This window comes from Anopheles merus, chromosome 3R (genome assembly GCF_017562075.2).
Source record: "Anopheles merus strain MAF chromosome 3R, AmerM5.1, whole genome shotgun sequence".
NCBI classification, from domain to species: domain Eukaryota; kingdom Metazoa; phylum Arthropoda; class Insecta; order Diptera; family Culicidae; genus Anopheles; species Anopheles merus.
Genome location: NC_054084.1, coordinates 2,669,165 through 2,685,245, shown reverse-complemented (window position 1 = coordinate 2,685,245; position 16,081 = coordinate 2,669,165). Strand labels below are relative to the sequence as shown.

Genomic DNA, 16,081 nt, shown 5'->3' with positions numbered 1-16,081 from the left:
ATGCTGCCCTTTGGGCAGGGCTGGGAAAGTGGCCCCCGGCGCGGATTAAAGCCGTTCGTCCTTTTAAGTACGTGATAATTTTAATCGTCCCGAACAAACTTCGCAAACACGGAATATGGTAGTGGTGGTGGTGGTGGTGGTGCCCGGGAGCGATGAGATTATGTCGGTGTAATCGATTGCGTAATGCGATGGCTGTCCGTCTTTCCTGTGCGCAGTCGCGCAACGTGTTTTGTGTCCCCCCTTTGCGGATTGAGAAGAGAGACCGAGGGAGAAAAATTAAAATAGCTGCAAGCAACGAAAACACAACGCACAGCACACAGTCGAACGGGCGAGGGAGCGAGCGCGCGCGCGTGAAAGAGAGATACCGTGCATCGCGCAAACACCGAGAGTAAAGTAACCAATAAAAATAATTACAATAAAGCAGCAGCATATCGGCTTCTGCTATCGAAATCGAAATGACTCATTAAAGCTCTGTTTATAATTCACCCGAGGAGAAAACCCAGCGGTTGTCCATCCGATCTCAATCCGATACGATCGAACACGATCACAAAGGTGAGAAGTGGGAAAGAAGTTGCCCCGCGGACGGTCCGGCTGGCACCCTATGTGGATGTGGATCGAAGTGGGGAGAGGAAGGGGGTGAAATAGCGAGACCCAACCGGCAGTAGCAAGTAGCGATCGACGAACGTAAAGGGCGAAGAAAAGCGATGGCGATAGCGATCGAAATCTTGCGTATGATTTCCGCATGTGTATAATTTGACAATCGTCAAGTAATCATCAAATTCTGCTTTGATACGCCATGGTTTTGCTGCTGCTGCTGCTGCTGCCGTTTATCCCAGTGCCGAGAGGGAAGGGAGATGCAAGATATCGATCCCAGTATAAACAGAGTGTGCAGCCTACTGCGTGTACTGGCTCATTGCGTATCCCTACGATTTTTCTGACAGCTCGCCCCACGAGGATATCATGCATGCGTGTGTGTTGCAAGGTTTTTTCCATTTTTTTTCTCCCCATCTGCCCACCTCGACCCCATCAATGAGGGCCTTTTTTGATGGGTTTTGGGCCAGCCGGGCTCATCAAGGAGCAGCCGGGAACGAATCCGGCAGCGCGTGATGACGATCCGGCCGGCCGGTACGGGTGTGCCATTTTCGCTCCTTCTCGCTTCTCTGCGCTTCGTTATACCGCGAATTTTTCCCTGCGGGCTTGCACGGTAGTTTTGCCCCGGGCTTGGCACCGGCTACGCAATGCGCTTCCCAATCCCGCCGGTCCTTCGGTGCGCGTGTTCTGGCATCCCTGAAATGTTTCTTCGCACGAAATGATATTTCTCCATTGCGCTTTCTTACCGCTCGGGACTGTCTCTTTGCTGTGTTCTCTCCCTTTCTCCCATAGCTATCTCGCTCGATCCATAGCTCTCTCTCTCTCTTACTCTGTCTCTTCTGGGGGCGATCATTTGCCGACACCGATGGCGACGTCCCCTTTAGGCATACGCGTACTCCAGTTGGTTCGGATCGACTTTGCGAAGAAATAACCACGCGAGACGCAAACGGAAGCATGAGTGGTGATGAACGTAGGGTGAAAAAACATGTAATTTTAATACACATCCTCACTCTCATTTCAAACCATTATCTGATCGGGAACTCCGTGTCCGTGTGCAGCATGAGCATTCGCGTGTTTATGCTATCTATTGCTCTTTGCGCTCTGATTACAGGTTGGAGCCTGGCTCCCGTTTCTGCGAGACGGCCTGTGTGTGTGTTTCTTTTATTATAATAAAGCCTGAAGTCCCAGTGATGAACAAGGCAGACAGAATCGACGGACCTTTTTTTTTTTTGGGTCCAACATTTTAGTCGAATTGTCAATCCACGATTACGGCTATCATTTATTAAGACGGTAATTGGTTTTTTGGCAAGAAAGTTTCAATAACCGCACAACACGATGTAGCCAGCGCTACATTTTCTCATGCAGACCCATCATACATGAAAGCCATGGTAATCAAAGTGTTGAAACAATTGTGCACGCGCTTTGACGGATCAAATAGCTTGGCTAGTTTGCATGAAGTTCAAGTTCGTCGCTTTGAAAAGCGTCTAAGTCTTTCGTCTGCCTTTTTTCTTCCTACCGGATCACGTTTCTCTCCGCCCGGCGATGAGCTCGCGTTCCGCGTTCGGATCGTATTTTCTGATTTTTGCTTCTTTCATTCTCTTTCTGTCTCTTCTTTCTTTAACAATCCCCATTCCACGGAGTCTGGCGTACATGCACGGCTCGCCAGCAACTCATTGCCGTCATCCTTTCGGACAATGTGTCCGGGCTCGAGTTCCATGCCAACCCGGCGGAGCTTTTCACGTTTAGCTCGCATTATTCCGGGGTTGGCCTTTTGTTAGGCCACCGACCAATCTATACTTGTGTGTGCTGTTGTAATCACCTGGCCAAAGCGTTTTCGGCGCAGAGCAAGGCAGCCATGGTGGAATGAAATGGAGAAATAAAACCTAAGCAACCGAGTCCCAAAGATGGTCGACTCACGCTCCAGTCATTCGGCCGGGGTCACCAATGATTCCCGTAATAGTTCTTTGGCTAAGCACGATTCATTTTTGTACACTTTCGTGTCGGTTAAACATTGAATCCCAAGAGAAATTTGTTGTAAAAGTTCAAATTTGCTACATTTTTGTTACATGACTCCTATCTCGCGAAGAATTTCTGTTTAGTTGCAGTTTATAAACTGTCAAACAGTACGTATAAGAAAGGGAGACTTATAACTGGGAAACGATTTTACTCACATTCCCACCGTTAAGCCCTTTATCCAATTTTATAGCTTTGGTCGCTGACGTCAATGGTCGGTTTGATGGGCCGAATTGTTTTAACTACACCAACATTCGCAACATTGCCCAATCGTCTACCAAACCGCCCTTGCTGCAACCCCTGCCACAAATTGAGATCAACGACGAACCGAAAGACACTCACACACACACACCGAAACTCTCGTCGAACGGGCAAGATTAGGATCGCCAGAGCAGCAACGAGAGCGATCTTGATCGCACCGTATGCTTTATGGGAGGTTGCGGCTCAATGTCGACTGCCGGTGCTCTATTCCCGGTGTGTGCCTGTGTTTTGTTTGGTTTTGCGTCGGTGTTGCCTATCAAATTTATCCACTATCGATTGCCCTTCGGGGCCTGGAGCTGGCCAGGTTGAATGCGGGTGGGGCAAGGACCGAACGCGGGAAAAGGGATAATTTCTGTTTAATTTGCTCGAGCGTTTTGGCCCGGGCCACGTCAAACGTGTAGGTAATAACTGTAAATTACTGACCCCAGGACGGAAAGGTAATTTCCAATCCACAGTGTGTACCAGTGGACAGGGGTGATAAAAGGGTGGAAGAGAGGCGAAGAAGGGATGGATGAAGGTGGTAGCGAACAGGAGGTAATAAATCATCGCATCGCCAGCCCCCACCCATGTCGGGCCATGCCGGGCCATGGTAGACGCGAGAAGCACGATCGTGCCGAAAAGACGCCAAGATCACCTTACGGGATGGAAAAAATTGAAATTGCACGCAAAAACACGGCTTAGTCGGCGGTGCCGCGGTGTAGAATGGGTTTTTTAGACGATTTGGAACGAAAATTGCACACCTTCACCTCGTGCCGCTTCGCTCCCTCTGCCAACCCACTTAAAGTAGGTCGATGTGCGGAAGTGTCGAAGCAAATTTTCGGACGAGATCGGTTTCACGAGAGACATTTTTTCCGCGTGCCGACCGTCATAAGACCAGTTGGCCAGTTGGTGCTGCCGACCACTCTGGAACGGGAAACTAAAACGAATTATTTTGGGCAAGAGCACGAACGCGAATGAAGGCATACATGGGAGGGAGAAGCGGGAGGCAAGATTCAATGGAGTTCGAGCGGTTTGAATCGCTTTGTGGCGTGAGAAATGAATTTTCCAACCCGAAAACTTCTCCCGAACGATCTGCGCCCGCGTTTGAAGGCAGCAAAGCCACACTGGATGGATGATTTGCTTCAAGTAGCCTTTGAAAAATAACAAGCTACTCGAAATCACCATGACGCTCCCCATCGGCATCGATCGTCACCTTCTACGGGGAACCTTTCTAGGAACTATGTCACAGGGCATGGAGTGGCTTCGATAGGTGTAAACATTCCTTATGAGTTATGAATTCCAAACTAACCGTATAGCCCCTTACACGGAAGCTGGCATGATTATATGAATTTTTCGAGTCACGACAGTCCGTGCGATCACATTCCTTCGAAAAAGATGCTTTCCCAAGCATGATTTCCTTTTGAGGATGCCACCGCAGCGTGCGTGCGTGAGAATAAGTAACTGTATCGACAATTATATCATTCCTACCCCCTTTTTTCGGTGTGCATGTTAACCCGTTTCTAATGTGTATGTGTGTGCTTTCTTCTCTTCCTTTTTTTTCTCTCTAGGTAAGGGAAATAAAGTCAGAATCCGAAGACCGTTTTCTATCCCAGTACATCAAATTGCGTAAGTTTAGCGGCAGTGATTTCCGATTACCATCGCCCGATGCATTTGTCAGCATATGCGGACATACCCTGTACAAGTGCCGTGTGCCGATTCGGGCAGTGTGCATAATTAAAATAAACCATCACCTGCATTCCTTTTCGAATCAGACCCTTCGATCCTCCGGGGACGGTGCTCGGTGAACATACTTATCTAAATTAAACACAGCACCATCGGAGCCGGAGCATCAAATGCCTCATTTGCATATGCGCTTACCAGCTGCACTTCGGTGCACGCTCTTCTTCGTTCACACTTCGGGGTTTGTCGAGCGCAAAAGTGAAATCCATTTTATTCCCCCCCGCATTAGGAACACCCCGGTTGCAGAGCATTACGTGTGAATTTAAACGACCCGCAATATCCTAGCCAAACCGCCAAAACCGCCTCAACACCTTTCGCGCCATTCACATGCTGTCCCGCGTGCTTTCCGGCTACCGAAACACGAGCCTCACGCGACCAGCGGGCCTGGAAAAATGGCAGAAGTATAAATAATGAACACTTTCTATCGCCGACAAGCCGCCCGGACCGAGCGGGGTAGCATCGGGTCCCTGCCAAGCACACCAGGGGCCTACTAGCTGACAATCTGCGACAGCCCTCCGGGGGCCAACCAGCGAGTCGGACAACAAGTGGCCGCCGCAGCGCTGGTCGGCCGGACGGGCAACTAGAAAGTTGACTTTGTCATCGTCGCTTCGATTCCTCCCCGGCGTCCCAGCGAGCCTGGCAGTACCGCTGAAGATCATCTCTGCCGGCATCCAGTGGTCGATCGCCACCACCATCCCTTTGCGGTTGTTGCCAGCTGGCAGTTTGCCTACACGATTGCGAGCACCGATTGTATCCACCGTGGCTGCGAAAGTGCCAACCACCATACAACCATATGTTCGGGTGGCCCATCGCTCCTGCCAGGCAGCAAATGGGAATGGGTGAAGAGAAGTATTCGCTTGTTTCGCTCGTCCCTTGGCGATTTGTAGCGTCTCCCCGTGCGCGTGCCTCGCACCAGCCGGAAACCGGTCCAGTGGTTTTAGTTTTCCTGATTTATTCAACCTTATGTTAATATGATTACGACACACACGCGGTTTTCGCTCTCTTCGGGGCAAGCGATGGCCATATTTTGCACAATAACTGGTGTGCGGATCGTGCCATGCGACTGCCTCCTCCACAGGCACACTGTCGCCGAAATAGTCAAATCACAATGATTGGGAGGGAGGCAAGGAAAAGTTCTTCACTGGCCACTGGAGTCGCCTGGCCATCATTTAGAAATTCCAGCACCCTCATCCCCTCCATTTTTGGTAGGCGAAAGTGCTTTCCATTTTCAAAAAGTGCACTCTGGCCAAGCACCGAAGCACCCCGGCTGTGCATGCTCATGCTTGTACCATATTATCATATACCTCGCTGTGCGCCACACGGGAAACATAATCGCACACCCCAGCCTGCCCTGCCGTCGCAGCCTGCACTTCTGGTTCTGGTGCGTCCGTTTCCATCCTTCGTGCTCGCGCTGGACGCCTTTACACCTTTACACGTTAATTATCCGATCGACGATAATGCGTCGAACAAGGATTTTTGGATTCGCTTTCTAATGCTCAGCGAGGAGAATCGGCCGGCAGAACCATCCCGTGGCAAGGGAACCTGTTGCGCCTGTCGCCGTGCAATTATCGGTACGGTCGAGTCCAGAAAGAGAAAGTCCCGTGCGCAGCCATTGGAACTGGTGTAACAAAGTTGTAACCTTAAAAGGTATTGGGCGCCGTCGTGCTGCAAGATGTAGACGAGACAACAGAACTATGCTACACATGGTCTTGAGCACACGGAGACGGTTCCTAATGGTTGGGCCATAGCTACAGAAGTCGAAGTAGAAAAGGTTGAGCTTTCGTTGAATGATTCGTTTGACGACCACAACATGTCCTCATAATGCATTCACTTTGATCAATGTATTTTATATGCTCTTCTTTTCCACCATATCACCTAAGACGGAAGGGGACGCTGACTCACTTAGCCATCTGTAGCGCCTTCTTCCCAAATGAAACAGCCCGATGACAGGGCAGTGCCTCGCAGACCTTTCAACAGCCTCAACCAGCAATCACTTCCGCTGGCCCATTTCTCATTCCGGCAGAGTCATCAAAGCCATTCTTTCGTCCGCGCCCACTTTCTCCCACCGGACCCGAGGGCACAAAATGGCACCACGATGTCGAAACCCCAAAACATTGTACAGTTGTCTTTTTTCCCACATCGATCTCCAAGCGGGAAGTTCCCGAGAGAAAAACGAAAATGTTTGGTGGCAGTTTTCAATTGAGCCTGGCCGGGTTTGTCACTGTTGGAACATTAGAACGGGACAGGTTGATAGAAACCTATTGGCCATCTTTGGGGCGCCCAATCGAAGAAGGCCGGAGGAGGAGGAGTTTGCAGCTCGGTGGGGTGTCATTTGACACTCTATAAATTGCCTACGTTATGGCGGCACCACCCAGAGCAGTGAGCCACCTTTCACCAAGCGCACACTTTCTTCTAGCTACTGAATTTTTGGACACATTAACCGTGTGTCTTTGTTTGTGTGTGTGTGGGGACGGGAAATTGTTTTCTTCTCCATTTCACAAACCAGCGCTCCCTAGAGCCAGTGCTCAATAAAAGCGGGAAGGGAGAACCACCAAGGTCTCCAAGGTTGTGATGGATGGCCGCACGGGATGGATGGTGCACGCTGTGTTAATTAGAAACGCGCATGTTTATACTTCAATTAAAACCGTGGTTCAAACGTTGCCCTGTGCGGCCAAGAGCGAGGGACGATCAAGACGCTCCGGCCCTGGGAACCGAGTGTGCTGATTGATGTTCTGTCGCGTTTGTGGTAAAGCCGAGCCGAGCTTTGAAAATGGTTTCGGACGACAGCACACTCATTAGCGCAATGCGCCCGTTCAATCGCATCACGATGCGCCCGGGACCGGTGGCGCCCCTTTCACACAGCCGAAATGAATCATTTAACGATAAAAATCATCTCTTAATGCACTTACGCGCCAGCGACAGTGCAGCGAACCGCAAGCCCTCTCTCTGGTCTAGTGCGGGGAATCATCAACAATCATGCCTAAACCGCAATCGCTCACTGCCCGCGGGATTGGGCTGGAAGGGATTTTATTGCATCCTGCTGTGAGACGCTACTGGACGCTTCGATCAAGAGAAAGCCCAGTTGCTTCGATGCCCAGTAGCTGGTGAAAAGTTCACCCGATGAGTCTGCTCGGGAAATCAATCCAAACGACCGGCGAACGCTCTGCTCGTCAACTCGCTTGTTCGGCACGGCGGTGGTGGCAGCAACGGCGGAAAAGTTGAAGAGGAGCCTCGAATTCGGTGCCTGCTTTCGCTTTGAGCCGAAAAATCAAATAAACCGACCGACTTCCGTTCGCGAATTTAACCTTCTCGCATCAAGACGGCCCGCGGCGATGGCGGTGGCGGCGGGTGAGTTTTATGTCCTTTTTTAGTGCATCAACCCGATGGGAGCTTCGGCAGCACGGAAGCACCGGCCTCACCACAATGCCCTAGCCCCGGCACACACAAACACACGGCGACGGCGAAGGGCGGCAGTAAGGTATTATGAAGGCATGGCGTTTTGGGAAACGGTCCAGAACGGGAGCAGGGGAGCAGCAGACCCCATTCAACATTTCGGCTTGACTGATTTCGAATTGCCATTGCCATGGCGTGTAGGGGTAGAACGTGAAGGGGGATCGGGACCCGGGGGCATATAGGGATGTGATCGCGATCTCACATCACAACAATCTCGCGCTCGAGCTGCCGATGGCAAAGATAAACCGCGCCCGACCCGGCACATTGCTGCCGGGCACAGTGGACAGGACGGTAGCCCTGCCTGAAGGGTTGTTCGAAGCACATTCGAGTCTTCTGTTGCGATTGTTCGCTCTCCCTTTCTCGCTCTATTTTATTGTGGTCTCTGTTTTGTTCTGGCCTATGCGCGACTGGAGCTTACGACTGCGGGCGTTTTTGTTGCGCATTATTTTCTGTCTCGTTCTCTAGATGGCATTTTACCTTGGTGTGGCACCTTTTGGGACTCTCTTTGAGTTTGTACCGTGTATTTTTTTTTGGAAACGGCTGTTTTTAGTAATGGTTTGAGGTACACAGCTTATCCAGGTCATACAGCCGTCACAATCGGGGAGGATGAGCCTTTCGGGGTGGATTCGCAAAAAAAGCCTCATCATCTCGGATGCCCGTAAAGCATGTACCGAGAGAGACCAAAATGGCGTTGACGAGTTCATATCAAATCAAGTGAACGACCCGCGACACAATGTCAAGATTCCGATCGTCCGATGATGCTGGCCGCTTTATTCGAAGCGAAAAACGGGAAGCGCTCCGTAGGCAGCGCAATGCGAACGATCGGGCCAGGCAATTGTCCGTCCGCAAACGGGGCCGGGAATGAGACAGAGATTGCTACCGATTTAGAGCTTGAGACACGGGACACGGCGATCACTACCCCTTGCGCTACAAGACACAAAAATGTTAATTAATTAAATTTTAATATAAACAAAACAAGCCGACTGCAATAAAACCCGGGAATAAAACACGAAACAAAAGCATGGCAATCGCGTGTACTTAACAGCATGTGGCGCGTCCCCATTTCAGAATTCCCGTCCAGAAGCGTCGGCAGAGCACATTGGAGCTCGCAAATTTAATGTGGATTTACTTAAATTGTTGCCCGTCCCGGATTAGGAAGGACGCCAAGCCGCGGATCGTGCGGTGAATTCGGTCCGTTGTTGTCTCCGCTTTCAACCGAAGATGGGCTCCGCGTGCCCAGCTAATTAAACTAATTTTATGTCGAAAGCGGGCTTATTACGACCCCTTTCCGACGTGTCTTCACCGCACCGTGTGTACCAAGTTACTCGGGCACGTTGTGTACACGGTGAGATTGAGGGAAACGGATTTGGAAACGAATGCTTCAACGAATAAATGTCATCGATCGGCATTGAAAGGGTATCTTACTGGGGAGGCTTTTTTTGTAGTTGCTTAAATTCCATCCCTCTGCTCAAACCACCCGATAGGAAGACAAGGAGGGGAAGTAAGAGCGTAAACCCCGAGTGCTTCCTTTGGCGACCGGTAATGGTCCAGCCGGCCGAAGACGGTCGTAAAGTTGTCATTTGCTCATCCGTCGTATGCTTACGTCTTTCTTCCACGTTTGGACTGCGTTGTCAAACGTTTAACAAGCACTTACTCAAATAATCAAGCTCTGCCACCATCACCAGCCGTCGCTTACCTTACCTCTCGCCCGTGCAATCGTGGTGGGAAACGATGGGACCATAAATCATTGGCATTTATTCGAAAAATTGCATTAATAAATACGAAGCGGCGCTGTACCAACCTGGCGTGGAGTATTCCCTTTGCATCCCAGCATCACCTTCCGGTCGTCCCCTTGCACGGCTAAACTTCCCGAAGCGTCTGAGATCATCTCAAACCTTAAGACGCGACGGACGGAACCTTAATTCTCACCGTCGTGAGAATCCCACGACGCAGCAAACGCCGAAAAAAATAAAAACAACACAACACTTGCGACTCGCTGGGTGTGTGTGTATGCCATTCCGTACTAACCACCGGTCGGTGCCGCCCTGCCTCGAATCTCACCCAACAATGGTGCGCAATTTTTGGCGGGTATTAAGAAAATTGTTTCCTTCTTTCGGTTAATTAATATCGACAAAAGCGCGAGATTGAGGTAGCCGCAATCTTGCCGGTGCGATCGCGATCTGTTAATGGATACCGGTTGGACCTCGCTCGCGAGTGATTCCCGTGATGGCTCTCCTTCTTCTACCCCAAAACTAGCGATTATCGATCCCAATACACGAGGGAAAGGCGTTAAGGGCGCCTTCCAGAAGGGAGGGAAATAGTACAAAAAATGAAACGAAACAAAAAACTCGCCCAACACAGGCTCCAAAATCCATCAGTCTCTGTATCTCAAACACCATTACCAGCGACACGAGAAACTACGCACCGTGGTGCGGGGTTGGGGTGGTCGACGCTAGCGCCTACATCTCAATCCCACCCGTCCAACCCGCGCCCGTACCACCGGATACCGGTTCGATGGGCCCGTAATTTCACAATTCTCACTTAAGTGTTAAAAAATCTTTCTATAATTTTACCCCCGGCATGGCGTCTGCCGAGCGCGGCCGTTCTGACAAAAGCCGCGAACTACCGGTGAACCCGGTGGCTGGCGACGCCAACGACGACGACGACCACGGGGTTGTGTTGCGCCAGAAAGCGTGTCATTATGGCGAAAATAATCCAACGGAATGTGTTTTCCGCTGCCGCGCTTCACCCTTTTTAGCTTTTCGTACGCTTTCGTACGCCGGTGCGATGGGAGGATCATTTCATTAACAATTTTCATTGCTTGTCAAGTTCGATCATGCCCCAGCGGTGGTGGCTCCCATGATTATTTCGAGCGCCGGACGCTCGAAACCTCGAACCATTTTCGGGCCACGAACTCGAATTCCGGGGTTTGGCGTACATTGTGTGTGCCGAGCCGTCCAACAGGTGGAATGAGGCAGCGTTTGGTGGTGGGAAACGAAAAATCAGTTAGATTCTGAGAGCGTTGTACGGTATTGTGGGCGCAAAGCATGTTCTCATTATTTTCCGCCGCTTTTCTTCTAGCTCATCGTTCGCTTCGGTAGCATAAGAACGGGGGGTGATTGACACTCTGTCGCTCTCCCGAGGAAATCATCATTTAGTAAATATTTTTTCCACAAGTTTGTAGCGTATTCCAAAGCCCAAATCGTACAAATGTGCCTCCGTGACAGACATTATGTGGGGAAATTTAATTTTCCTGCGCGTTCAGCTTCCTAACCCTCGCGACTCGTAGACGCCAAATGAGATCATTTTGCAATATATTGCCTAGAACAGGATCGTGAGGTACGCATTGGCCACACATAGTGCGCTCGTGCGCTGCACTGGCTCGGTCCCCTGCTTATCTTGCTCAACCCTGCCGATCCTGCCGGCAAGAAAATCGATTTCCAAACCATCAATGCGCGTTAAATAATAATTGAAAACAGATGAAACATAGCAGAACAACACTCGTGTGTGTGTTTGTATGTGCACGGTCCTGTGTGGAACACACTCGTCATATCGGGACGTTAGGTTGGTTGCTCGCGCTTGCAGGAGAGAAAAAAGGCAATCGTAAAGCCTGTCGGTGATTTCCTGCAGATTGCATCGATCTTTTATACTTTAACGGGAAACTCATTCCGTATCGACCCCGGCCCTGCCCCCTGGTACACGATCGGCCGATGCCGGAAAGTGCTCCTTTTTAATTTTCTCCTTGCCCTCCCATGCCCAGCACCATCCCCTTGGAAACCCACCCGAACGCCTCGAGGTCCCAGGTGTCGTGATCGTGATCTTACGAAGGAAGCCAAGAAGGTTAAAAACGCTTTCGGTGGGCGGTTTTCGGGCTTAATCATGCCCGGAACATTATCAGCCGGAGCGAGGCGCGATACCTAGGAGCCGATAGTGGGTTCGTTGCGAAATGAGCGTTCATTTCCCGCATGCCTTTTGCCCCGGAGGGGAGCTGGCAAAGGGAGTGCTGCAATCCTACGATGGCTTCTGCGAGGTGTTGATCTTTCCCTCAAGGCATAAAGGGGTTTGTTTGCAGTGGCCCCCCATCGGTGCTACTGCGCAGCGCCTACCTCAAGGAACGGTTCGTCCTCTTGTATGTTTCCTGCACCCTAGACCCCAGTTAATGACAATGAGCATATTATGCTGGGTTTACTTGTAATGTTTACCTTCGATGAGTGCCAGGTCCTCCGATGCGGACGGCAGTGGGAAGTAGAGAAGCTAATCGACAACTGAAGCGATCGAGATTTTTTTAACGCACTTTTTTTGTTCTACTCTCTCACACACACATGTTGTTTCCTTCTTACGATCTGTAATCGATCGAGCAACCGTGTGTGTGTGTGTGTCTGTTCAAGTGCTATCCGCGCAAAATTGCACTTCGATCCAGAGCTCGTCACGCGGGAAGCTACTCATAATCTTCTAGGAAACGCTCCGCCCCAACCGCCCTATTGCCCCTCGTCGTTCTCCGGCCAGTCAGACCAGGGCAGCCGAGGCTTATTTGGAGGGGATAAGTGCGCTACATGTTATCATAAAATTAATATTTCTTCCCTTCGACCGCTCGCGCCTGCTCGAGCGCTGCATCGCGGTCCCGCGGTTTTGCGCGCATATAAGTGCGTCACGATCACTTCCATTTCGCCCATCTTGCGTCGCGGACTCATAATCATATCTTGAGCTCAGGCGGGCCCAGGCACTGGCCTTATTCATCCATTATCCTTCTTGCTCCGCACCATTTCCTTTTTGTTTTTATCGATTAGCCATCCAATAAAGTATAATATTAAAAGTTTATAATGATGAAGAATTATTTTGCACTTTTATTTTGTCCCGTTTTTTCGTTCGCCCTTGCGCCCGAGCGCGCGCTCTCTGCGCAGCACCACCTGTGCACGATTGCTGCTGCCGCCGCTGCTGCTGCTGCGTTAATTTTCTTCGCTTTCGATCCCCGATCCTTGCCCGCTGCACACTGTGCGGTGTGTGTGTGTGTGTGTGCATTTTGTTGTTTTTTTTTCGGGAAGCAGTACAGTGGCATTGGCGCAAAGCCCCTTCATTAAAGCCCCCGGTCGGGAGAGGAAAACCTCCCCCGGTTGCAGCGGGAGAAGCTTGTAAGTACTGCTCCGGCTCTCGGATATTACATTCTCCAACTGCACTTTGTGCTGCACTCGCACTTCAATTGGCGCAACCGGCGATGATCGCATCTGATTGCAATGGCGGCAGCGGTTTCGCGTTGATGGCTTTTTTCCTCATTTTTCCTCATTCGAAGGAGGAGGCCCTGAAAAAACGTGCAATGCTTCTTGATAATTCCGTCCTCCCCATCGCTCGCTCGCGCACGCTCTCACACACGAGCCTCTTTGGTAGCTTTTTCTCTTTCGCTTCTGTGCTGTTTACAGCAGCAGCAGCGGCAGCATAATGTTTTTGAGAGCCTTTTTTTGTCGTTACATTTCGGTGTGCTCTTTCTTGCACGGAATATGTCTGCTTGTGTGTGTCGGTTTTCTGGACGTTTGCAACGAACCCTGACGAAGTGGTAGTAGCAGTACGAATGATCTGCGTTTGTGCCATCCCTCTCACCAACATGGCGCTGCATCAGCCGATGCCAATGCTGATAAACGTAGCTGAAGCATGGCGGAGGCTCTCTTCGTGTCAAAAGGTGCGAATGACGCGAACTGAACCGTAACCGGGGGAGGGAGAAACTACGCAAGGTGCACGACACAGGATGACCTCTGAACTACTTGTGCCACAGAGGGGTTCCACCTGAACGTGTGATGTGTGAAGACGTGTGTGTGTGTGTGTGCCGAGCACTTCATTGGATTCTTAATGCAACTCTTATTTTCTCAAGGCATTCATAACACACTGTACTAGCCAACTAGCCCATGCAAGGGCTAAAAAACGAACAGTCTGAATCTCGTTCAACCAAACATTAGATACGGTACATTGAAAAAAAAACGACTGCTCTGTAGCACGCTCTTCCCAGTGGAATGGTATGTAAAACACAGATCATATCAAAGATGGAAGCGCCATCATTTCCATAACAAAAAGAAGGAAACGCGATTCGATTCGCCATCTTGTTTTGAGCGAGAAAGCCAAAAATTCACACAATCTTGCCACTATTGTTTCCTTTTCCTCCGTTCGGCGGCACTTCGGGCCGCAGGGGGGGGGACGACGAACGATCGTCACCATCTGGATAATGCAAGCCGTTTGGTCGCAGTTTTCCTTCCTTCCATTTTCTCATTGTCTGCCGCAGGCTCCCATAGATCCGCGCGTCCGCCAACCGCTCGCTCGCACTCTCTCACTCGCTCGCCGCTGAATGGAAAGGGCTCTAGCGCAAAGAGCCAATCATATCCAATGAGTATTAATTGCACGGGATGAAATATTAAATATTTCGCCGCGTCTCGCTGCAGCAGCAGCAGCAGCAGCAGCAGCGGGGGCAACCGGCGAAATTATAACCTCCCCACCGCGCAGTGGGAAAAGGCGGGAGCGATCGCAACCAACCGATCTCATTGCACTGCCGGACAAGGAGAATTGCTGCACCGAGTGTGACGGAGCCATTGCAATCTCGAACAAAAAGAGGAGAGAGTACGAGCAATAATGGCACAGGCACAAAAACTGGCCTGCTGCAACAAAGAAAATTACCCAGAACGCACGGGGAAGCGCACAACCACGGCCAGAGGACCGTCGCGGACCCCCGGGGGAAGGGAGTGGGTGTTGTTAAAACAATATGGTGGCCCGGCTTGACAGTCGCCATCATTGGCGGATGATGGCCGATGCCAGCGACGATGTATGTGTGTGTGTGTGTGTGTGTGCCGGGTTTTGATGAAGATATCGCAGAATGCGTCCAATTTGATGCGATCCCGTTCATCAATGGGCCGAACGATCTGCTCCGGCGACTCTGGCGCACCGTGCCAGGAGGCGTTGGATAGATTAGCCGGAGATAGACTGCCATTCCCGTAATCGACGTTGTCATAAAATAAGCTGCTCGATAAATCATGCAAGTGCAGGCCAAAGAAGAAGGAGCAGCCCAAAGAGGACGATCATAATATGTTTGCACTTGCTGGAATGCTGTCTAAGGCTGTGGGTTGTGTTGGCGCTGCTGCAATGGCAGCAATGGGCAACGAACGGCGTAGAGATTATTGCAGACGAGCTGGCCAGAAAACCTCGCCGACAATTAGGCACCTTTTAATGGATCGGGGGAAATCCATCATCGGCTAGATTGCATACCAAGTTTAATACGCTATTTGCTAAATTAACATCGGAAATGATGATATTGCTGGAACGAATGTCTTGTTTGCTCTATGGAAAACTTGCCGTTGTTTACCTATTGGTGGAGCATTCCCTCGCCGTAGGCCGTGTGGTGGCTTGTTATTAATAAATAAAAGCAAGGTACACTAAAGGGGCATGACTTAAAAAAACCCATCGAGATATCTTATCGAAAATCAACACGACGTCAGCTCACTGCGTGTCTGATAACGGATTGAGTTCAGCGGTTCTACACGGCCCGCGCACCTTCCAACCAAACTGCGACGTCGCTTAGCCTCAGTTCATACTGTTCTCCTGTTGCTGCAACCGGACACGTCAGTGAAGTTCTTCTCTACGGACATCGACATTCTCGCACCCATGAAGATGCGCGTCCATCTGCTTGCCGTATCGGTGCTGCTCGTGGTTCTGGCACTGCAGACCACTCCGGCCCAGGCGGACATCAACTCGGAAATGGCGACATGCGCCTGCCAGCTCATCTACCGTCCAGTCTGTGCTAGCAACAACCAGTCGTACTCCAACGAATGCGTGTTAAAGTGTGCCAGTGAAACACCCACCGGCCGTTCGATCGGGCTGCACAAAGTGAAGGATGGCAATTGCAATGGAGAGTTCTAAATGAAGCCTCACGTGGCATTAAGAGTGCTTTCATACCACCCGATGTAAAATCGATCTAATAAATGCAGTTTCTTTGATTATTTCTTCATACAAATCAAGTGTTTTATAGGTGTGTTGGTGTGGCGAATGTGTTACAAAGAATTGCTTCCGATTA

The 16,081-nt window shown here is 50.5% G+C and overlaps 2 protein-coding genes across 5 annotated transcripts in view; both read left to right on the top strand.

The window, feature by feature from the left end:
* LOC121597682 (protein dachsous) overlaps nt 1-16,081 on the top strand; it is an 87,344-nt gene that overhangs the window by 37,707 nt on the left and 33,556 nt on the right. The gene's annotated exons all lie outside the window — the stretch shown is intronic.
* Nucleotides 15,555-16,017, top strand: LOC121597683 (turripeptide Pal9.2-like). Its single transcript, XM_041923655.1, has one exon. It carries the CDS (start codon nt 15,673-15,675, stop codon nt 15,925-15,927), a length of 255 nt encoding a protein of 84 aa, XP_041779589.1. The 5' UTR covers nt 15,555-15,672; the 3' UTR covers nt 15,928-16,017.

Coding starts and splice junctions, on each gene's coding strand:
- LOC121597683 (XM_041923655.1), top strand. CDS start 15,673: ATGAAGATGCGCGTCCATCTGCTTGCCGTATCGGTGCTGCTCGTGGTT.